The sequence below is a fragment of the Phyllobates terribilis genome, unplaced genomic scaffold (genome assembly GCF_046119375.1).
Source record: "Phyllobates terribilis strain yellow unplaced genomic scaffold, ASM4611937v1 Scaffold_2__4_contigs__length_985480577, whole genome shotgun sequence".
Lineage (NCBI taxonomy): Eukaryota > Metazoa > Chordata > Amphibia > Anura > Dendrobatidae > Phyllobates > Phyllobates terribilis.
In genome coordinates this window covers 18,928,462-18,951,470 of record NW_027362762.1, presented here as the reverse complement: position 1 = coordinate 18,951,470, position 23,009 = coordinate 18,928,462, and the positions used below count along the sequence as shown (strand labels likewise).

At 51.9% G+C, this 23,009-nt stretch overlaps 1 protein-coding gene across 2 annotated transcripts; it reads left to right on the top strand.

Annotated features, from left to right (window-relative positions):
* The first annotated feature begins 2,735 nt into the window (after positions 1–2,735).
* LOC141189593 (uncharacterized) lies at positions 2,736–21,854 on the top strand. Of its 2 annotated transcripts, XM_073661156.1 has the most exons (8): positions 2,736–3,010; positions 4,089–4,235; positions 4,348–4,515; positions 4,599–4,722; positions 4,841–5,148; positions 12,910–13,014; positions 18,050–18,107; positions 20,297–21,854. In XM_073661156.1, exons 2-8 carry the CDS (start codon positions 4,125–4,127, stop codon positions 20,671–20,673), a joined length of 1,251 nt encoding a protein of 416 aa, XP_073517257.1. In that variant the 5' UTR covers positions 2,736–3,010; positions 4,089–4,124; the 3' UTR covers positions 20,674–21,854. The 2 variants fall into 2 exon arrangements, with proteins under 2 accessions (XP_073517257.1, XP_073517258.1); XM_073661157.1 differs by lacking the exon at positions 12,910–13,014.
* The last annotated feature ends 1,155 nt before the right edge of the window (positions 21,855–23,009 follow it).

The following is a 23,009-nucleotide window of genomic DNA, read 5'->3' as shown; positions in this document are numbered from 1 at the left end:
AGGGAGTGAGAGAGACCGGAAAGCACATGGAAAGAGATCCTCTCAGAGTGCATCATTCCCACCTGCAGGGTTATAGGTTCTGTGACGAGCAGGATGGTCACCGGAAGGAGTCTTCCATCCATGGAGGCGACTGCCAATGGTTCAGCCAGAGGTTTGATGGGAATATGATATTTCTCTACCAAGGACAGGGAAATGAGGTTCCGAGCAGCTCCGGAATCTAGGTGTGCAATTTCAAAGTAGCGGTTCTCTCCCCAGGAGATGGAGACAGACAAAGTCAGGGAAGGAGAGGTTTTACTTTTGCCTAGGACGACCTCTCCGAGTGGTCCTAGGTACTGGCGTTTCCCGGCTTCACCGGGCAGGAACGGATGAAGTGCTCCTTACTGCCACAATAGAAACAGCTCCCCTCGGCTCGGCGTGACTCTTGGGAGATTTGACCATCTTGGTCTGGTCGACTTGCATAGGTTCGGGCAAGCGTGCCTGGGGAGTAGCTAATTGAGAGACAGGTCTCTGGAAAGGCGGAGCAAGGTGAGGAAATCTTCACTCCCGGGTGGTCTCTTTAGCACGTTCCAGGAAACGGATGTCGATCCGGGTAGCTAGCGACACCAGGTCATCCAGGGTGGTAGGAATGTCCCGGCCGGCCAACTCATCCTTAATCCGGCCGGAAAGGCCGTCCTAGAAGATGAATACCAGGGCCTCGTTGTCCCAGGCAAGCTCAGAAGTGAGGGTACGGAACTGTATGGCATACTGGCCCACGGTGAGACTCCCTTGGCGGAGACAGAGCAAAGAGGAGGCAGTAGAGGATTTTCGTCCTGGTTCATCGAAGACTTTCCGGAAAGCAGCGAGGAAAGGCGATAGATCGAACACCAGGGGATCCCCTCTCTCCCACAGGGGAATAAGCCATGCCAGTGCTTCCCCAGTGAGGTGAGACATGATGAATGCCACCTTGGCCCGGTCGGAGGGAAACTGATGTGCCAAAAGTTCAAAGTGCAGGGTGCACTGGTTTATGAAACCCCGAGCTAGAGTGGGGTCGCCTCCAAAACGAGGAGGTGCATAAAGCCGGGGACCTGGGTTGGATGCCGTGGTATTGGTGGGCAGTGGTGCTGCCGGAGCGGGAGTCGCACGACTCGAGGCGGACACAGGTGGAACAGGCAGTGTGTCCAGGCGGGAGTTGACACTCCGCAGGAAGTTCAGGATGGTTTCCTGTTGGGATCTCTGACGAGAAACCTCCTGGTACAGGTCAGAGAGAGAGGGGGCTTGGGGGCCACCGGGTTCCATGGCCTGAGCAAACTGTTACGGATCCAGGTGGTGGAACCTCTGTGCTGTGGTGCAAGGAGGGACCCAGAGGGACGTAACTAAGTATCAACTCGGACCGACCCTGGTCGAACGGCGGCTAACGACTCCGTGACCATTGAGGGACCGAGCAGAGGGACCAGGTGCTACTCTGGGGACGACCTTGTAAGAGAGCAGGTGACTCCCACGGGTCAGATGGCTGAGACTGACCGATACTGCAGATGGGCACAGCAGGCAGGCTGACGAGAGGTCCGGGTAGATGAACTGGCGGAAGTCTCTAGGTAGGCTGTCAGGTGGTCACGGCAAGTGACGGGCAGGAGCCTCCGGGTAGGCAGACAGGTGGTCACGGCAAGTGACAGGCAGGAGCCTCCGGGTAGGCAGACAGGTGGTCACGGCAAGTGACAGGCGGGAGCCTCCAGGTAGGCTGACAGGTAACAGGCAGGTGCTCCCAGGTAAGCAGGCGGGCGAAGCCCATAGACAGACTGGCGGACTGAATGGAAGATAGACTGTTGGGCTGGAGAGTAGTCAGGCTGGCGGACTGGACTGATAATCAGGCTGGCGGGCAGGACTAGTAGTCAGGCTAGCAGCGGGACCTGAGGGCTGAAGCAGAGATAAGTACATTGTGCATCAACTATTGCTCGGGCACCTCCATTTTGGAGGACCTCCGGCAATTGGCCGGGGACTCCTTAGGGCGGCGCGCGAGGCCCCTTTAAGAGGAAGGGAGCGTGCGCGCTACAGGTAGTGTGATTAATTGTCTCTCTCCAGATGATTGGGACTGCAAAAGGCACAGATTGCCTCTTCTCATGCAACCACTGGGTAAGATGTGATGCACATCTATTGCGGCATATGTGTGGAGCACAACTCTTGTCCTGATCTCTTATTCTGCAGCCAAAATACTGGTTGTAGGCTTTCCTTATCATGGTAGTCAAGTTTCGTCTTTGTGACGCAAAAGTGACTTCTACGCATAGGTAGCAAAAACTGCTTTGTTAACGCAAGAATGAGGCATATCTGAAAAAATATATAGAAACACGTCAATATGCTAAGAAATCCTACAACTGTATACTTTATACGGAGAACATTTATAAAAGTAGATGATGCTGCTGTAATTATGATGACGTCATCAGAGCCGAGTTGGGGTTTTTTGATTGGTCGGCCTAAGATGATAGAAGACTGAAGGCTCAATAGACTAAATAGATGATGTAATAGACGAGCTACTAACAGTGCAATAATGAGGAGGAAATAATAGACACAATTTTTCTTTAAGCAGCATGAAAGGTGTCATCAATAATTAGAAACTGCTCTGGATCGGTCTCCATTGCAGCTTCACAATGTTGCCGTACCCAGTGGTGGGAACAACCTCTGCAGGAGGGAATGAAGGACACATGTGCATTGTATCTGATTATGGGGGAGGTTCCTTTACTGATGACGGGGGAGGGATTACAGACCACAAAGGATTTTGGGAGTTGTAGTCTAGAGGGGGCAGGAAGCACTTAGCAAAAAGACTGAGTAGAGGCTGCAAATCTCATCACAAAAAAAACCTCCCCGGAGATCGGAGAAGACGCAGTGATCGCATTTCAGGATTCTTTTTGTTTTCCTTCACTGAAAAAAAAAAACTCCTTCTTTAACCCTCCTCCACCTGCGATGCGCTGCGCTCCTCCACCTGCTGTTCCTGCAGAGTCTCCCTGCGCAGCGTGAGAAGATCTATAGATCCCGGACAAGGGTAAGTTCCTTACATCTATTCATTTGTCATTTTCAAAACCTGTTAAAGTATCTGTGGACAAAGGTGTTGTTACACCTTTACTACATTTATGCCAAATTTTAACAAATTTGGTGCAAATAAAGGCAATGCAGCTCCCAGAGAATATCTCTGGCGCCCGGCTCCATTGCTGTCCTGCAAGTGAATCGTCAGTTTATGAGGGACTGCAAGCGCCGGACAGTGATGAGGCCAGGACAACAGCCTATGCCCGGCCGGGAGCGGATAAGATGACATGTGGCCCTGGGCAAAAAAAGTAAAAGTGGGACCCAATGCGAAGATATTGCTCCGTTCTAATGGGGATAAAAGTTCCCTATTCCGCCCATCAGTGGTCGGACTGCAACCGTTCTAAAAGTTACCATCAGGTGAGAACTTGTCTTCAGTGAAGAACCTGTAAAACGTCAGATGGTTCCCACCTTCCTCGTCTCTCCACCACTGCTCCGGTCTCCACATATCAGTTCTTACGTCACGACTGCAGCCACCTAACAGAGACCGGAGCACCAAGAGCCGAGGAAGGGGAGTACCATCCGACCAGTAATCTAGTCTCAAGCAGACTAGCACCTAGACACCTTCTCCCTCATCGATCACTCCCCTTTACTGGGTCCAAATAGATTAATTAGCAGTCGTACTATGGAGAACCTACGGACCTCCCAGCTCATCTTCCGTGGGTCACCGGTTCTGTGCTACTGATCCGATGAATCCAAACTTGTGCCGCCCTCCATGACTCTGCTCTCACCTTCTGCTCCGCGTTCAGTTTCATGTGTAAATATTCCCATGAGACTGATTTTAAGGAATAACACTGCATTTACAGGAGATACAGGCGTTTTGCAATCTCTGCTGGAGACTTTTTCAGAAATAGGGCCCCCCAAACTCCGGTCCTGATGCCTTAAACTAACTTTTCTTCATATGATATGATCAATATACAGGTTAATGAAAGTCCCCAACATTGCCCCATGGTTTGCGTTAATTATTTTTTAGTCATTCACAATTTGTCAAGCACTTTACGACATGTAAGAAGAGCTCAGTAGTCCTTATTATCCCTCAGGTTCAGGACTCTCACACCTAAAGTTTTCTTCATAAAATGATGGTCCATTCCATCAATGACCCTCCGAGGATGGAGCATGACAGAAGCCACATGGCTGCTCGGATATTAGACCTCACCCTGGAGATAATCTACTGGATCACTGGAGAGGTGAGAGCTTCACATCACATCACTGTGATCTCTAGGAATAAAGCCGGGAAATGACGGGAAAGGTGAAGGAACCTTAGAATAGATGTAGTGATCGGCGTCTCCCCATACACAGGATCACACAGTAGTGAAGACGTCGTCTGGGGAGTGTGTGACCCCCCGTGTGTCAGGAGGGCAGAGCAGGACCCCGAGTGACATCACCGAGCCTCCACCTCATTCACTGATACATGAGCAGAAGATCCTAGAACTGACCCACAGGATCACTGAGCTGCTGAGCGGAGAGGTGAGCGCTGCCGGGAATGCTGGGACGTTATATAATAACGCCGGGGGAGGGGTCTGCTAATGACGGGTCATTGTGTGTGTCAGGTTCCTATAAGGTGTCAGGACGTCACCGTCTATTTCTCCATGGAGGAGTGGGAGTATATAGAAGGACACAAGGATCTGTACAAGGACGTCATGACGGAGGATCACCAGCCCCTCACATCACCGGGTAAGAGGAGACCGTCCTGATTATAGAGGAGAGGCCGGGTCTGAGGTCACCTAGACTCCCCCATCATCTGATCATCACATGTAGACGATGTATTCAGTCCTGTGTATATTTCCTATAGATGGATCCAGTCCGAGAAATCCTCCGGAGAGAAGTCCCAGTCCTCTATATTCCCAGGATCGTCCAGAGGAAAAGTATAATGTCCCCCTGGATCATCAGGTAGATGGAGCTGAGATTTCTGGAAATCCACCGGAGAGAAGTCCCAGTCCTCTATATTCCCAGGATCCTCCAGAGGAGAAGCAGAATGTCCCCCTGGATCCTCAGGTAGATGGAGCTGAGATTTCTGGAAATCCACCGGAGAGAAGTCCCAGTCCTCTATATTCCCAGGATCCTCCAGAGGAGAAGCAGAATGTCCCCCTGGATCCTCAGGTAGATGGAGCTGAGATTTCTGGAAATCCTCGATAGACCGATGTAATGAAGCTTTCTACTAACCTTCTTTAGTAGTGGAGTGTAGACACGGCCGTATTTGCCCTTTGGCACTTGTAGACACGTGCCTAGGGCGCCGGAATTCGGGGAGGGCGGCGCCTGAGCGGGTTTTTTTGTGTGGTTTTTTTTTTTGGTTCGTGCCTCGAGCTGGCCGGGTGGCTCCGCCCCCCCCCCGGTCATCACGCCCATAGGCGGATTATAATGAGGGCAATCCGGGGTGTCTATGGCCGGATTGCCCTCATTATATGTGCGGCGCTGTGGCACAAACTGGCAGACAGTGGCGAGGGGACCCCTGGACCGCTCCCCCAGTAGTAGCGCACGGCCGCTGCTTCTTCTCCGGCCAGGCCAGCACTGCAGCAGTTAACTTCCCTGTGCGCCGCCGTGTCTCCTAGTTGTGACGTCACGCAGTGCGCGCCCGGCCTGCAGTGCTGCACCGGAGAGGACTGGAGCCGAGCCGGTGGATGGTGAGTCTGTGTGTGAGAGTGTGTGTGTTTGTGTGTGTGTATGACAGAGTGTATGTGTGATTGAGTGTGTGTGTGTGTGTGTATGTATGTATGTGTGTGCATGCAGATATCATTGTGTGATGACTGTTTATATGTATTTTTGTGTTTCAAATGTGTTTATGCGTGTATGTATATGTCTGTATATGTTTGTGTGTGCGTGACTGCGTGCGGCCTCCCGCTGTCTCTGGGGGGGCGCTGTGCGGCCTCCTGCTGTGTATAGATGGCTACATGCGGCCTCCCGCTGTGTATAGATGGCTACGTGCCGCCTCCCGCTGTGTATAGATGGCGCTGTGCGGCCTCCTGCTCTGTATAGATGGCGCTGTGTGGCCTCCTGCTGTGTATAGATGGCGCTGTGCGGCCTCCTGCTGTGTATAGATGGCTACGTGCGGCCTCCTGCTGTGTATAGATGGCTACATGCGGCCTCCTGCTGTGTATAGATGGCGCTGTGCGGCCTCCCGCCGTGTATAGATGGCGCTGTGCGGCCTCCTGCTGTGTATATGACTCGCCCCCTGGGCCATGGGGCACCCGGAACCGGGCCTCTAAACGATGCTGGAGGGTAGTAGTGGCAACCCGGTCCCGTGGCTCAGGGTGGTCAGACTAAATGCTATGGCAGTCTCTGTATCGGTATAATGCAATGCCCGACTTCGCCACCCGTGGATTGCGGTCAATAAGAACCGCCGCTGCTGGACCGACCTCTGAGGCTGATGTTGTGAGGGCAGCAGAGTGTAGTACAACTCCCCACGGGAGGAGTTTAGCCTCAGGGTAGTGAGTGTGGATGTTGGGAGTGATGGTGTACGGGCGCAAGCAGGAACGACTCAGAGGCTTTGCAGTGCAGTTCAGGGTCTTTACTGATGATGTTAAGGCAGACCCTCCCAGGAGTACTGGCTAGCATAAGAGGCCTGGTCAGTCTGTGAGCAAACTGGAGTTCCCCTGGCCAGGTGGAGTTTTTGGCCTCCCCGTCTATCTGCACTCTTCCTGGCTACCTTGCTGTAAGCGAGTGGAAGTAGCCCACGTCCCTGAGTGTACCGTGTGGTGCTCACCCGTATGGCTGGTAACTTGGGGCCTTCTGATAGTCCCCGCTCCTCGATGGCGGTGCTGGTCCCTTGCTCGTGACTGAGCCTCCGGGCTTCTATGGCCAGAGGACCTGAAATCCCCTGCCGGCGGGTTTCTGCTGCTGGGTATATATAAGTCCCCACAGCCTCGGACTCCTGTGTCCGGTTCTTGGCGTCTTCTGCCAGGACGAACTCCGCTTAGCTCAAGTCCCTGGTCTTCAGCTCCTGCTCCTACAGAGCTCCTCGCTGTTACTTTCCCTGTGTCTGGAACAAACTCCAGGCTTTGACTCTCTAACCCCGCCCCAGATCCAGTTTATATAGGGCAGGTTCCTCCCCTATCTGGTCTGGGACAGGAGGTGTTGCATGTTCAAGGTCTCCTGACCAGGGAACCTCCCACTTGCTCCCAGACGTAATATTTCTATCACTGTGGCAACCAGACCCCTGGGGTGCCACATATAGATGGCGCTGTGTGGCCTCCTGCTGTGTATAGATGGCGCTGTGCGGCCTCCTGCCGTGTATAGATGGCACCGTGCGGCCTCCCGCCGTGTATAGATGGCTACGTGCGGCCTCCTGCTGTGTATAGATGGCTACGTGCGGCAATCTGCTGTGTATAGATGGCTACGTGCGGCCTCCTGCTGTGTATAGATGGCGACGTGCGGCCTCCCGCTGTGTATAGATGGCGCCGTGTGGCTTCCCGCCGTGTATAGATGGCACCGTGCGGCCTCCTGCCGTGTATAGATGGCTACGTGTGGCCTCCTGCTATGTATAGATGGCTACGTGTGGCCTCCCGCTGTGTATAGATGGCTACGTGCAGCCTCCCGCTGTGTAGAGATGGCTACATGTGCTCAATATTGAGTCATACAATTAATGTATGGCTATGTGCCCATGATGCAGAAATGCTTCGGATTTTTTTTGAGCGTTTCTGCATCTCCCTGGCAGAAAAAACGCATGCGGATTGTACATGCGGATTGTGCATGCGGATTGTACATGTGGATTGTACATGCGTTTTTCCTGCCAGGGACATGCGGATGTGAAGCGTTCTTCACATGCATTTCCGCATGCGGGTTGACAAGCGATTTTAGCAGCACTTGGAACGTGCTTGACAACTTGGTCACACTATATAAATCCATGCAACCGGCAACCTGCATATATAGTGTGACCAAAAGAATGGTAAAAAATAAAAAATAAATATATACTTACCTTCTGATGGCCTGCCGACGTCAGCGGTCGCGTGACCCGTCACATGACTAAATGACGTCACGGCAGGTCCTTTTCAGACCATCGCGAGCTGCCGGCAAGTCATTACGCATCGTATAAGGACTAGGGGGCCATCAGAAGGTAAGTATAATATTTATTTTTTATTTTATTCTTTTTTTTACAGATTCTATGGTACCCAGGTCCTGAGGAGAGTCTCCTGTCCACACCCGGGTACCATCCGCACATTGAAACGCATGGATTCTGCATGTACAGATGCAGTGATGCGGTTTCCATGTGTTCCAATGCAAGTCAATGGCGGCGAAAACGCCGCGCTTCCGCAAAATAATTGGTAGTGCTGCGGATTTTTCCACAATGAAAATCCGCAGCGGAAATTTCCGCAGCATGTGCACAGCACATGCGGATTATCATTGGGGAAGATGGCAGACTTTCTACCAAGCGTTTTTTAAGCGTTTCTGCAGCGGAATTGCTTAAAAAACGCATAGTGGGCACACAGCCTAAAAAAAATTATTATCATTAATATGGTGCCAAATTAATTTCACGTGAAGTATGACATGATCTATCACAGGGGATCATGTGACACGTGATACATCAGGGGTGGGGGTGTGTGTGTGTGTGGGGGGGGCCGCGCCTTCTAAACTGCCCGGGGCCCTTGCTACTCTTAATCCACCCCTGATCGTGCCCTCTCGCCCACCGATCACGCCCACCCACTCTAGTCTGCTCTGCTGCTGCGATCTGGAAAGGAGCCCGGGCACTTGAAGTTCCCGCAGAGGCCCGGGCAGCATATCACTGGCGGCGGCTCATCTCAGCAGGCAGCACCGGTAATTGTGTCCTGTTGTGATGTGCCATTGCGACGACACTGCCACCCGGGCCGTGGTGCCGGTGCATGATGCTGGCTGAGGAGCTGCTGCTTCTGCAGACAGTCTGCTCTGCAGCTTAATTGATGATGGCAGGCGGCGAGGCGGGCGGCGGGATCATAGTTTAGGCGCAGACGCGCAGTCAGCAGCTGCCGCCGGTACTGTGTTCTGTGCTGTGCACAGACAGTACAGCCAGCGGGCAGCAGTGCCAGCCTGACAGAACCCAAACTGCCTGAGTCTCTGACTAGTCTCAGAGTCTGAGGAGTCTGACTAGTCTGTGACTGTTGACACTGGTCAGACATGATGGCAGGCAGCAGCAGGGAGGGACACAGTGGGGTCTGAATCCCAGACATGGGCAGCATCAGGCACTGCAGCATTGCATATGGGCCATATGCAATGCTGCAGTGCCAGCTGCAGCCCAGTTCTGTGTGGGCCGCTCCCACCCCCCCCCCATATACAATGCTGCAGCCCTGTGGACTTTGTGGGCTGCTCCCCCCCCCCATATGAAATGCTGCAGCCCTGTGGTCTGTGTGGGCCGCTCCCATCCCCCCCACCCCCATATGCAATTGTAGCGCCCCGAGGGTTCGGCCGCTACAGGTGTATTGCACCTCTGCCAGAGGTGTGATATTCCACTCCCGGGTAAGGATGGAGTATGGACCAGGGCTCAGTTAGCTGTATACAGCACACACACCCCATTTCCGAGGGACAGTTCAACGGTGCTCCCACTAGACAGAAGTGCAGGCACGACCGACTATGTCCCTGTCTGGAGTGGGGAGGGGGGTGGAATACTCAGTGATGTAGGGGCAGATAGGGGTTGGTTCCTGAGCGTAGGAAGGAGCCCATTGGTTGCTGGTCACCTGGGCTCATGTTTCTAGAGGGAGGTATAAAAGGTGGGCACCATCTTAGTTCTGGGTCAGTTCAAGCAGGAGGAGAAGAGAGAGGAGTTCGGCCAGAGAGGGCTGACAAGGAGCTGTGGCTCAGTCTGGGCCCAGCTTCATGAGGCAGGCCTGAGGAGAGGGCCAGGAACAGAAAGGAACAGCAAAGAAAGAGAGGAAGAAACAGAAGGGCTCAGGAACAAGAAGGTGGAAGGGACCCTAAGAACCCACGAGAATACAGGGTGAAGGGTCAGGCAGATTAAGGGTACCGGATCCCAAGTTGGTGGAGGAGAAACTACCCTCAGCCAAAGACCGGACGTCGTGATCATTTATTGGTGCAACACCTCATCAAACCTGCTAGGAATGCACCATATAGGACAGCAGGGAACGGGGCCCACGTTTAACCGCGGCAGCTGGACAAAAGTGGGTCACTGGTGAGGCAGGCCAGAGAAAGGACAAAAGGGGGTCTTGAGCCATACTCCTGAGCTGTCTGGGAGTTGACCGAGCCCCTCACCTGGTGGACGCAGCACGGCTCGGGCAGTCATTCCCTGCAGAAGTGACTTGGATATTAACCATGAGTAAAGACCCTGGACTGCAGTACGTTGTCTGTGTGCTTTTTCGCTCCTCCGGCATTACCGGTACTGGGACTCTCACCACCATCACTCCCACCATCCACTACACTGCCCTGGGGCCGCACTCTTCCCGTGGGGAGTCACACCATCCCAGCTGCATACATCATCGGCCCCAGCGGTCTGCCCTGCAGCAGCGGTTCCTAATAACCGCAATCCACGGGTGGCGTAGTCGGACATTATCTAAAAGATTTAAAAGACTGCCACTGGTCTGACCGCCCTGAGCCACGGGACTGGGTCGCCACTACTACCCCCATCGTCTCCCTATTGCCCGGTTTCCGAGTGCCCCACGGCCCAGGGGGCGAGTCACAATGCTGCAGCCCTGTGGTCTGTGTGGGCCGCTCCCATCCTCCCCCACCCCTATATGCAATGTTGCAGCCCTGTGGTCTGTGTGGGCCGCTCCTATCCCCACCACCCCCATATGCAATGCTGCAGCCCTGTGGTCTGTGTGGGCCTCTCCCACCCCCACCCCACCCCCATCTGCAATGCTGCAGCCCTGTGGTCTGTGTGGGCCGCTCCCATCCCCCCCACCGAGTCAGCTTTGGCGTAGTCGGCAGGATTTCGTGCCCGCTAACAACGGGTACTGCGCGCCTGAAAAGAGACTGTTTCATTGTACTAAAGATGGCGCCCGCCCCAGAAGAACGAGCGCCATAATGTGCGCGCCAAAAGACCACAGGAGGCCGCCTCCCATCGTGGGCCGGGTCCCAGAATGGCGCCAAAGAGGAAGTCCGCCCCCAACAACCATGAGCACGGCGGTAGAAATGTCCGTCAACGTGGGGGGGCTGCCCCTGAGAGTGATTGTCAGCAGAATGCCCCAGGACCAACCCCCATGGGGGCGGAAAGAGAAGAAAACTGCGGGGCAGGGGGTGGTCTGGATCAGTCTGGCCAGGACGCACCCGAAGATAGAGACAGGAACCAGCTCCAGCGCCCTGGCGCGTGGCCTGCTGCAGGCCGAATCCCCATGCAGCTTCACGGAGCTGCTAGCACACCTCCCCAAGGAAGACCCCGAGTATGTGCGGGCTGCGCTGGAGGAGCTGGACCGGAGGATGGTCCGGGCGCAGCGGGACGTGATTGCCGGGTGGAAAGAAGAAATGGCCCGGCGGGCCGTGATCCTGCAGCAGGAGGCGCCGTCGACATCCAGCGGCACACCAGCCACCGAAGGCAGTGAAAGCCGAGCGGAGGCCGAGGACGACGCTGCGGAGGAGGCCGCGACAGCAGAGGCAGGTAACGGAGACGCCCCTACCCCGAACCCTGGGGCCGCTGACCTGCCCCTGCACCCTGTTGCGGAGCCCAACGTACCTGAACCCGCCATTGACACCGTTCCTCCACCTTTACCAACCGGTTCCCAGGCCATCGACACCGCCAGCGAGCCCCGCCCCACGCCGTGCCCTCTGACCCCGGGCATGATCAGCAGACCACAATCGCAGGCCCGGTCGCATGGCCTAGCGCCCCCGGACGCCGCCAGCCGACGGGAGACCTGCCGCCAACAGCTAGAGATGTTCAAGAGGGAGCAGCGAGAGCGGCACGTGAAACAGGAGAAGTTGCAGGCCCGAAGTGCGGAGCAGAAAATGAAGGCCCGGCGAGATCCCCAAGCTGCCCGCGGTCCCCGAGTCACCGGGACTGTCGTGAAATTTCACATGGAACATGGCTGGGGTTTCATTGAAGACCCTGAGACCATCAGCGACGTGTTTGTGACGAGGAGGGATGTAGAGAGCCACCTGCCAGAAGGTCATCGAGGGAGGGATCTATATCCAAGGGATGTGGTGTCTTACACCCGGCACCAAGGCGTGAAGGGATGGTACGCCCTCCACGTCCACAGAGTAGTAGAGGAGGAGGAACAGCACTACTCGGACTCTGAGTACCAAGAGGACCCGGACGGGCCTGAAGATTATGAGGAGCAAGGAGCGGCTGGAGGGTATCGCTACCAGTAAACAGTAGCATACCAGTGTAAATAGTTACCCGTCTGGGTACAAAGGAACTGTTTGGGACTGTTTCCAGAATAAAGTGTGGTCCCCGTTGGGACTGATAAAGGACTGTGTGACTGTTGCCCTATCCCCTAAGTAACCTGGCTGAGGACTGAGAGCAGCCATCCCTCTTCCCTTTAACAGGCTGAGGACTGCGAGCAGCCATTCCCCTTCCCAAAACTGGCCGAGGACTGAGAGCGGCCAATTCCCTGTAAATAGTTGCGCTTCCTAAAGCGCCCCCTACTGGTTTTATAAAAAGACTGCAACGTCTACCTCAAGACAAATCTGCTGGACTGTTGCACCCTTAAGAAGAAAGAACACTTGGTCGCAAGTTGCACCGCGGCCATGACCGAAGAATCTAAGAATGTGCTTTACTTAAAAATGTTTGACATAAGAAAGTTTTATATGCTGCTAGGTGATAATGCAAGAGTTTTATAAGGTGTTTTATACAAAAGAGTTCCGGAAGTATTGAAAATATTTTATAATGCCTAGTGAAAGAAAAGTGTGTCCCATAAAGGGAATTCATCTGTGTCGTCCGCTTCTAAATGTAAAAAGTTATTGAAAAAGTTTTTGCATGTCCTGTAATTAACTGTTTTTGCTCTTTTCCAGCCCGAGGACGTGCTGTGGTTTACCAGGGGGAAATGTAGCGCCCCGAGGGTTCGGCCGCTACAGGGGTATTGCACCTCTGCCAGAGGTGTGGTATTCCACTCCCGGGTAAGGATGGAGTATGGACCAGGGCTCAGTTAGCTGCATACAGCACACACACCCCATTTCCGAGGGACAGCTCAACGGTGCTCCCATTAGACAGAAGTGCAGGCACGACCGACTATGTCCCTGTGTGGAGTGGGGAGGGGGGTGGAACACCCAGTGCTGTAGGGGCAGATAGGGTCGGTTCCTGAGCGTAGGAAGGAGCCCATTGGTTGCTGGTCACCTGGGCTCATGTTTCTAGAGGGAGGTATAAAAGGTGGGCACCATCTTAGTTCTGGGTCAGTTCAAGCAGGAGGAGAAGAGAGAGGAGTTCGGCCAGAGAGGGCTGACAGGGAGCTGTGGCTCAGTCTGGGCCCAGCTCCATGAGGCAGGCCTGAGGAGAGGGCCAGGAACAGAAAGGAACAAGAACAGAAAGGAACAGCAAAGAAAGAGAGGAAGAAACAGAAGGGCTCAGGAACAAGAAGGTGGAAGGGACCCTAAGAACCCACGAGAATCCAGGGTGCAGGGTCAGGCAGATTAAGGGTACCGGATCCCAAGTTGGTGGAGGAGAAACAACCCTCAGCCAAAGACCGGAGGCTGTGATCATTTATTGGTGCAGCACCTCATCAAACCTGCTAGGAAGGCACCATATAGGACAGCGGAGGACGGGGCCCACGTTTAACCGCACAAGTCCGCGGCAGCTGGACAAAAGTGGGTCACTGGTGAGGCAGGCCAGAGAAAGGACAAAAGGGGGTCTTGAGCCATACTCCTGAGCTGTCTGGGAGTTGACCGAGCCCCTCACCTGGTGGACGCAGCACGGCTCGGGCAGTCATTCCCTGCAGAAGTGACTTGGATATTAACCGTGAGTAAAGACCCTGGACTGCAGTACGTTGTATGTGTGCTTTTTCGCTCCTCCGGCTTTACCGGTACTGGGACTCTCACCACCATCACTCCCACCATCCACTACACTGCCCTGGGGCTGCACTCTTCCCGTGGGGAGTCACACCATCCCAGCTGCATACATCATCGGCCCCAGCGGTCTGCCCTGCAGCGGCGGTTCCTAATAACCGCAATCCACGGGTGGCGTAGTCGGACATTATCTAAAACATCTAAAAGACTGCCACTGGTCTGACCGCCCTGAGCCACGGGACCGGGTCGCCACTACTACCCCCATTGTCTCCCTATTGCCCGGTTCCGAGTGCCCCACGGCCCAGGGGGCGAGTCACAATGCTGCAGCCCTGTGGTCTGTGTGGGCCGCTCCCATCCTCCCCCACCCCTATATGCAATGTTGCAGCCCTGTGGTCTGTGTGGGCCTCTCCCACCCCCCCCACCCCCATCTGCAATGCTGCAGCCCTGTGGTCTGTGTGGGCCTCTCCCACCCCCATATGCAATGCTGCAGCCCTGTGGTCTGTGTGGGCCTCTCCCACCCCCCCACCCCCATCTGAAATGCTGCAGCCCTGTGGTCTGTGTGGGCCGCTCCCATCCCCCCCACCCCCATATGCAATGCTGCAGCCCTGTGGTCTGTGTGGGCCTCTCCCATCCCCCACCCCCCATCTGCAATGCTGCAGCCCTGTGGTCTGTGTGGGCCGCTCCCATCCTCCCCACCCCCATATGCAATGCTGCAGCCCTGTGGTCTGTGTGGGCCGCTCCCATCCTCCCCACCCCCATATGCAATGCTGCAGCCCTGTGGTCTGTGTGGGCCGCTCTCATCCCACCCCCATATGCAATGCTGCAGCCCTGTGGTCTGTGTGGGCCTCTCCCATCCTCCCCACCCCCATATGCAATGCTGCAGCCCTGTGGTCTGTGTGGGCCGCTCCCATCCCCCCCACCCCCATATGCAATGCTGCAGCCCTGTGGTCTGTGTGGGCCGCTCCCATCCCCCCACCCCCATATGCAATGCTGCAGCCCTGTGGTCTGTGTGGGCCGCTCCCATCCTCCCCACCCCCATGTGCAATGCTGCAGCCCTGTGGTCTGTGTGGGCCGCTCCCATCCCCCCCACCCCCATATGCAATGCTGCAGCCCTGTGGTCTGTGTGGGCCTCTCCCACCCCCCCACCCCCATCTGAAATGCTGCAGCCCTGTGGTCTGTGTGGGCCGCTCCCATCCCCCCCACCCCCATATGCAATGCTGCAGCCATGTGGTCTGTGTGGGCCTCTCCCATCCCCCACCCCCCATCTGCAATGCTGCAGCCCTGTGGTCTGTGTGGGCCGCTCCCATCCCCCCCACCCCCATATGCAATGCTGCAGCCCTGTGGTCTGTGTGGGCCTCTCCCACCCCCCCCACCCCCATCTGAAATGCTGCAGCCCTGTGGTCTGTGTGGGCCGCTCCCATCCTCCCCACCCCTATATGCAATGCTGCAGCCCTGTGGTCTGTGTGGGCCGCTCCCATCCTCCCCACCCCCATATGCAATGCTGCAGCCCTGTGGTCTGTGTGGGCCGCTCTCATCCCACCCCCATATGCAATGCTGCAGCCCTGTGGTCTGTGTGGGCCTCTCCCATCCTCCCCACCCCCATTTGCAATGCTGCAGCCCTGTGGTCTGTGTGGGCCGCTCCCATCCCCCCCACCCCCATATGCAATGCTGCAGCCCTGTGGTCTGTGTGGGCCGCTCCCATCCCCCCACCCCCATATGCAATGCTGCAGCCCTGTGGTCTGTGTGGGCCGCTCCCATCCTCCCCACCCCCATATGCAATGCTGCAGGCCTGTGGTCTGTGTGGGCCGCTCCCATCCCCCCCACCCCCATATGCAATGCTGCAGCCCTGTGGTCTGTGTGGGCCTCTCCCACCCCCCCCCACCCCCATCTGAAATGCTGCAGCCCTGTGGTCTGTGTGGGCCGCTCCCATCCCCCCCACCCCCATATGCAATGCTGCAGCCCTGTGGTCTGTGTGGGCCTCTCCCATCCCCCACCCCCCATCTGCAATGCTGCAGCCCTGTGGTCTGTGTGGGCCGCTCCCATCCTCCCCACCCCCATATGCAATGCTGCAGCCCTGTGGTCTGTGTGGGCCGCTCTCATCCCCCCACTCCCATATGCAATGCTGCAGCCCTGTGGTCTGTGTGGGCCGCTCTCATCCCACCCCCATATGCAATGCTGCAGCCCTGTGGTCTGTGTGGGCCTCTCCCATCCTCCCCACCCCCATATGCAATGCTGCAGCCCTGTGGTCTGTGTGGGCCGCTCCCATCCCCCCCACCCCCATATGCAATGCTGCAGCCCTGTGGTCTGTGTGGGCCGCTCCCATCCCCCCACTCCCATATGCAATGCTGCAGCCCTGTGGTCTGTGTGGGCCGCTCCCATCCTCCCCACCCCCATATGCAATGCTGCAGCCCTGTGGTCTGTGTGGGCCGCTCCCATCCCCCCCACCCCCATATGCAATGCTGCAGCCCTGTGGTCTGTGTGCGCCGCTCCCATCCCCCCCCACCCCAACCTTTTATAAGTGCTACATGGAATGGGGGGGGAGAAGCTACATGAAACTTGGGGAAACGGCCGCGACGGGGGGGGGGAGATATTGGATGCAAAGGGGGCACGATGTGGGGGGACGTGATGGGGGGTGAGGGTGAAACTCCAAATACGGCCCTGAGTGTAGACGCGATGCCGGCTGGTGTCGGCAGCGGCTACAAATTGTTAGTTTCTGGTTTCATAAAAGATGAAGTTAAATTTCCGCCAGTTTGGACATTCACTTGGTCAATAATATTCAGTGAGGATGAATGTTGAGTTCTGTTATGTAGATGAAAATATCAGCACAATGCCAATCAGCTGCTTCTAAGGCTAGAATAATACAGTCATGTACTGTTGGCTCTGTTCACATTTTGTTTCTGCCATACATTTGTGGCTTTGTGTGCCTTCCATCTTAAGTTCTTAAAAACATGAATTGGACAGAACTACCGATGGAGCCATTCATAAAAGGAAGCAGACGGAGTCACCTTGTACCTTGTCTGGCCTTTATAATTTAGGGAGGCACAGTCTACCACACTTTTGTGTCCACCTAAAAGTATGGAGGCCATAGACAGAGTACCAAGTGACTCCGTGGGGGATTACGTCTTAATCTCATTATTAAGGATGTCAGATGGAATACCCAACGGAGCCACAAACATGTGAACCCTGCCTAAGAGTCATTGACTTATGAGTTATGGTGATCGTCTTACTCATTAACAACTCTAATCTAGGGTATGATTATCAGATTTAGGTACCAAAGTCATCTTGAAGGCATAGTTCATTTATTCGAAAATCCGGCGAGCACCTTTACACAGTAAGGAATCCACAGATGAGACCTTCCCTTCACTAGCTGGGGGCTGGAGAGGTTTAATCTCATGCAAAAAAAAAAAATCTTCTTTAGACTAAAAATTGTGACTTTGCTGAATAATCTAGGGAAAATATATATTCTTGTACCGTGTTAGCCAGTAGTTAGAAAAATATTTAGATTTGACAGTCCTCAGTGGTTGATACCTTTTAATGGCTAACTGAAAAGATGGTAACAAATTGCAAGCTTTCGAGACTACTCGGGTCTCTTCATCAGGCACAGTATACTACTATGCCTGATGAAGAGACCAGAGTAGTCTCGAAAGCTTGCAATTTGTTACCATCTTTTCAGTTAGCCATTACTATGCCTGATGAAGAGACCTGAGTAGTCTCGAAAGCTTGCAATTTGTTACCATCTTTTCAGTTAGCCATTACTATGCCTGATGAAGAGACCTGAGTAGTCTCGAAAGCTTGCAGTTTGTTACCATCTTTTCAGTTAGCCATTACTATGCCTGATGAAGAGACCCGAGTAGTCTCGAAAGCTTGCAGTTTGTTACCATCTTTTCAGTTAGCCATTAAAAGGTATCAACCACTGAGGACTCTCAAATCTAAATATTTTTCTGAATAATCTAAGAACTGTTATTATAAGACACAACTGCATCCTCCGAGATTAAAAGTAAATGCAGTAAACTATTTGGCTGGTTGGTGATCCCATCCGATCAAAAAACTGGAGGAGATCAAATTGGTTCATGACTTCTGAGGTTTTTGAAGATAATCTTGTGTTTTTTTTATTCTTTTTTTTTCTCATGTCCTTAACGCGGAATATTTTCAGGAAAATCATGGTGAAATGACGAATGAACAGGATAAATCCATGTCAGGATTAATAAGTGGTAAGAGCCAGTTGATTTAATAGACTGAGTTTACCTAAAATGTACGATCTATTTTCCAATGGAGGAGAGACATCTATGGCATAAAAACCTGCCGATATTTTTCTAAATTCATCATCCAGTGAGTTGGATTAGTTGATAACAACACAAGGTTTTACTACAAGGATCAGAGTAATATTAAATTATATTTTAATAGGTCTTCCAGAAAAATGTGTTCCTTGTAGTCATTTGTATTATTTTTTTTGTTAATCCAGGTCCATGCCATCATATTGCCTGGCACTAATACAATGATACAAAATAGGGGTACACTGATGATATTTTATTTAGTATAATAAAAATGTAATAATGTCCTCCATTCTGGGCACCTTCATGTAATAATATCCTGTCCTGGCTCCTTCTTGTAATGATGTCCCCATCCTGGGCTCCTTACTGTAATAATGTCCTTGGTCCTGAGCCCCTTTCTGTAATAATGTTCTCCATCCTGGGCTCCTTCCTGTAATAATATTCTTCGTTCTGGGTCCCATCCTGTAACAATATCCTCCGTTCTCGGCTCCTTCATGTAATAATGTCCTCCATCCTGGGCTCCTTGCTGTAATAATGTCCCCAATCCTGGGCTCCTTCCTGTGATAATATCCTCCATCCTGGGCTCCTTCCTGTAATAATGTCCCCTGTGCTGGCCCCTTTTTGTAATAATGTCCCCATCCTGGGCTCCTTACTGTAATAATGTCCTTGGTCCTGAGCCCCTTTCTGTAATAATGTTCTCCATCCTGGGCTCCTTCCTGTAATAATATTCTCCATTCTGGGCTCCTTCCTGTAATAATGTCCTCCATCCTGGGCTCCTTCCTGTAATAATGTCCCCGTCCTGTATTCCTTTCTGTAATAATGTCCCTGGTCCTGAACCCTTTCTGTAAAAATGTCCTCTGTCCTGGGCTTCTTCCTGTAATAATACTCCCTGACCTGGACCCCTTTCCGTAATAATGTCCTTCGTTCTGGGCTTCTTCCTGTAATAATATTCTCCATTCTGGGCTCCTTCCTGTAATAATGTCCCCTGTCTTGGCCCCTTCTTGTAATAATGTCCCCATCCTGGGCTCCTTACTGTAATAATGTCCTTGGTCCTGAGCCCCTTTCTGTAATAATGTTCTCCATCCTGGGCTCCTTCCTGTAATAATATTCTCCATTCTGGGCTCCTTCCTGTAATAATGTCCCCCATCCTGGGCTCCTTCCTGTAATAATGTCCTCCATCCTGGCCCCTTCCTGTAATAATGTCCCCGTCCTGTATTCCTTTCTATAATAATATCCCTGGTCCTGTGCCCCTTTCTGTAATAATATCCTCTGTCCTGTGCTTCTTCCTGTAATAATACTCCCTGTTCTGGACCCCTTTCTGTAATAATGTCCTTCGTTCTGGGCTCCTTCCTGTAATAATGTCCTCCATCCTTGCCTCATTCCTGTAATAATGTTCCCATCCGGGCCCCTTCCTGTAATAATGTCCCCACGCTGTATTCCTTTCTATAATAATGTCCCTGGTCCTGAGCCCCTTTCTGTAATAATATCCTCTGTCCTGGGCTTCTTCCTGTAATAATACTCCCTGTCCTGGACCCCTTTCTGTAATAATGTTCTCCATCCTGGGCTCCTTCCTGTAATAATATTCTCCATTCTGGGCTCCTTCCTGTAATAATGTCCCCCATCCTGGCCCCTTCCTGTAATAATATCCCTGTCCTGTATTCCTTCCTGTAATAATGTCCATGGCCTCAGCGTCTCTGGATTTGTCTCAGATCGAGCACATCGAGGACGTCAATGGTCGGTGATTACACAGATGCTGCCGGCAGCTGATCTTGATGAATTGTACAATCAGTGGCAGCACCTTCCTCAGACGACCATTAATAACCTCAGTGATAGCAGGCGAGGCTGAAAGTGCTGGGATTTCTGTTTGTGACTTAATTTCAAGGATGAGGAATGTATTTATTAGTGACCTAATAGACGGCACACAGAGTAGGATTGTTTAATTTGTAGATGAAACTGTAGATTCTATTTTCGATGACAGGACATAGTACATGTATATTGAACGGACAATGATCAGTCGGTTGTATTCTATTCTGATACATATCTTGCTCTTTTTTTTTTTCCTTCACATAGAAATTATAAAATATCAATCAATATAATTAAGATTTTGGGATATTTTTTATTTTTTTCAGATGAAAAACAGAAAAGCCCCCATGGATGCCTCTTTTTATTACCCTCTAATGAAGTAGAAGATAATCAATCCCATCTTGGAAAAAGTAGCACTGGAAATAGACTGGGTAAAATTTTGGTATGTTTTGAATGTGGGAAATGCTTCAATCACAAATCATATTTTAAGAAACATATAAGAACTCACACAGGGGAGAAGCCGTATTCATGTTCTGAATGTGGGAAATGCTTTATGGTTAAAGATCATCTGGAGAGCCATCAGAAAACTCACGCAGTAGAGAAGCCATTTTCATGTTCTGAATGTGGGAAATGTTTTAGCCACAAGTCATATTTTACGAAACATCTAAGAACTCACACAAAGGAGAAGCAGTTTTCGCGTTAATGTGAAAAGTGTTTCACCCGGAAATCGCTTCTCGTTGAACATCAGAGAAATCACGCACGGGAGAAGAAATTTTTCGTATTCCAAATGTGGAAAATGCTTTGTTCAGAAGTCAAACCTTATGAAACGTCTTAAGAACTCACACAGAGGAGAAGCTATTTTAATATTCTGAATGGGAAGAATGCTTTATGGTTAAATAGCATCTTGTGAGACGTCAGAAAAATCACATAAGGGAGAAGCGTGTTTCATGTGTGAAATGTGGAAAATGCTATGGGCTCGATTCATTAAGACTAGAGTTTTGCATACCAGTCTTATCTAAGGCAACGCTGGAATAAGATGCGCCTGTGAAGAATATTGGAGATATAATTCCATGTCAATCATTTGTATCCTATTTGGCATGGGATTATAACCACCCCTTCAGTGTGCAGTTGTAACACAACAGCTAGCAGAACCAGGAGGCTCCAGAGTCAAACCACTGTGAGTGATGGATATCACACCTCAAGCCAGCTCAACTCAGAACAAAGGACTTGCTTGCCCTGTGGATACCATGTGGTCTGAGTCAGCTATATTTTCATAAGGAGAATATAAACTTATTGTACGTCCTATGTCAGAGATCCCCAAACCAGACAGCACACCGTCCAGTGTCCCGATCGATTCTGTCCTCACAGGGTGGGCAGATATGTAGTACAGATAATAAACAGTAGTACACAGATAGTACAGCTGTGCTTAGTCTCTACTTGTAGCAGGGCTGGATCCGATGACACCAGAACCACCTCCATAGGACTCCTTAAAGGAGTTATGACCGATCTGAAGTTTTGGAGTTATCTGCCAGGGGCACGGGGAGGGGACTCAGGTTCAGCCCAGAGGGCAGGAGGGGAGGTACCCTTACGAGATATAAGCTAGAGTAAGGCCATGTGTCTCTCTCTATGATGCACGCGGCCACTTCGAACAGGGGGGCTCATGTCCAGTAATGTGCTGCGAAGGACTAAGGAACTCACTGGAAGCTCAGGTCCCCATGATGGCCAGCGCACACATGGTCAGACATCACCGGTAATTGACATGATCTGCTTATATCTTTTGTCCTATCTCTGTTGTGTTTGCCTCTCTGACCATTATATGTTTAACCCTTGTGTATATAGTGTATTGTCTAGTGTACCCTTAAGGCGATTAAATATATAATTTTACCTTGGGCTGCTCTTTTATCTCTATCCACGAATCCACACGTCCGTTGTTTGGTTTAATTCTCATGCTACCGGGGCGGGTTTCTGGCCTGATATAATTCCCATTAACGGACTGGGGCTTATATCGAATAGGAACTGGGGTGGCTCTACCGGGCTGATAACGTTCTTTTTCACTGGGGCTAGTGAAAGGGGCCTCTCAGCCTGTCAGGCGTGTGAGCGAGTGTGGTGCCACGTCAGTGACTGAGTGGACTACCTCTTCTCACTCTCGGTACCTTCTTGAACCCGTGCGGACAGGTGGTGTCTATGTAAAACTGTACCAATCTGACCTTATGTGTCCTCGAACGGTACGGAATGTCACGTTGGTGCAAAGTGCGGATCCGTATCACGTGATCCATTTGACGTAATAGTGACATCTGGCAGGAGACGAGGTGTGGATCCTTTACAGCACCTAATTTATAGAGATAAGTGGAGGCATAAATTCGCAATTCACCTGTTCGTGCATTTTTCATGGAAAATTCTATTTGCAGAGAAGTTATACTTTGCAAATGTAATGTCCCTAATTATGCTTTTAGGGTCTCTCTAATATGCTCTTTACCGACACCCCTCCGGCCCTCGCCGCATCTTCTCATTGCCGCCGCTCAAGCTGAAATCCTCAGCCTTTCACACTAAACCGGGACTTCCGGCTATGATGAGGCCGGGGACTGAACAAGTGATGGGAGAGAGCGGAGTGGCCGGAGAGGTGAGCAGTTTATTATTTTTTTTTTTACATTTTGATGGTTCTGAAAACAATTTTGCTGAATCCACATGGAAGCAAATTATAAAAAAAAAATTCCACATTTTGGCAAAGGCAGATTTTTGTAAAATTTGCTCATTTCTACTAAATCATTTAGAGGCGCCCACCTCTTGATGAATTAGACCCATCTTTCACCTTTCTGTGTGTCCACCAGAATTGTTATTCTGGCCAGGGGCTGGAGTACATTTCTGGCATAATTTACACCACTAAAGTAGCATAAAGTTTGATTAATTTGCTTATCGGGGCTCCCCATGTCCCGTCCAGCCCCCCTGTCTGCTTACTTTAGTTACAGCTGGAGAAAACCAGCGTAAAACTGACAAACATCACAAAATTTTTGCAAAATATTACGACATTTCAAAGTGTTT

What these genes read in the sequence shown, in the direction of transcription:
- LOC141189593 (XM_073661156.1), top strand. Translation starts at nt 4,125, where the DNA reads ATGATGGTCCATTCCATCAATGACCCTCCGAGGATGGAGCATGACAGA. An exon ending in TCTACTGGATCACTGGAGAG is followed by an intron (nt 4,236 to 4,347) that starts GTGAGAGCTTCA and finishes CCCCATACACAG; the next exon opens with GATCACACAGTAGTGAAGAC. An exon ending in CTGAGCTGCTGAGCGGAGAG is followed by an intron (nt 4,516 to 4,598) that starts GTGAGCGCTGCC and finishes TGTGTGTGTCAG; the next exon opens with GTTCCTATAAGGTGTCAGGA.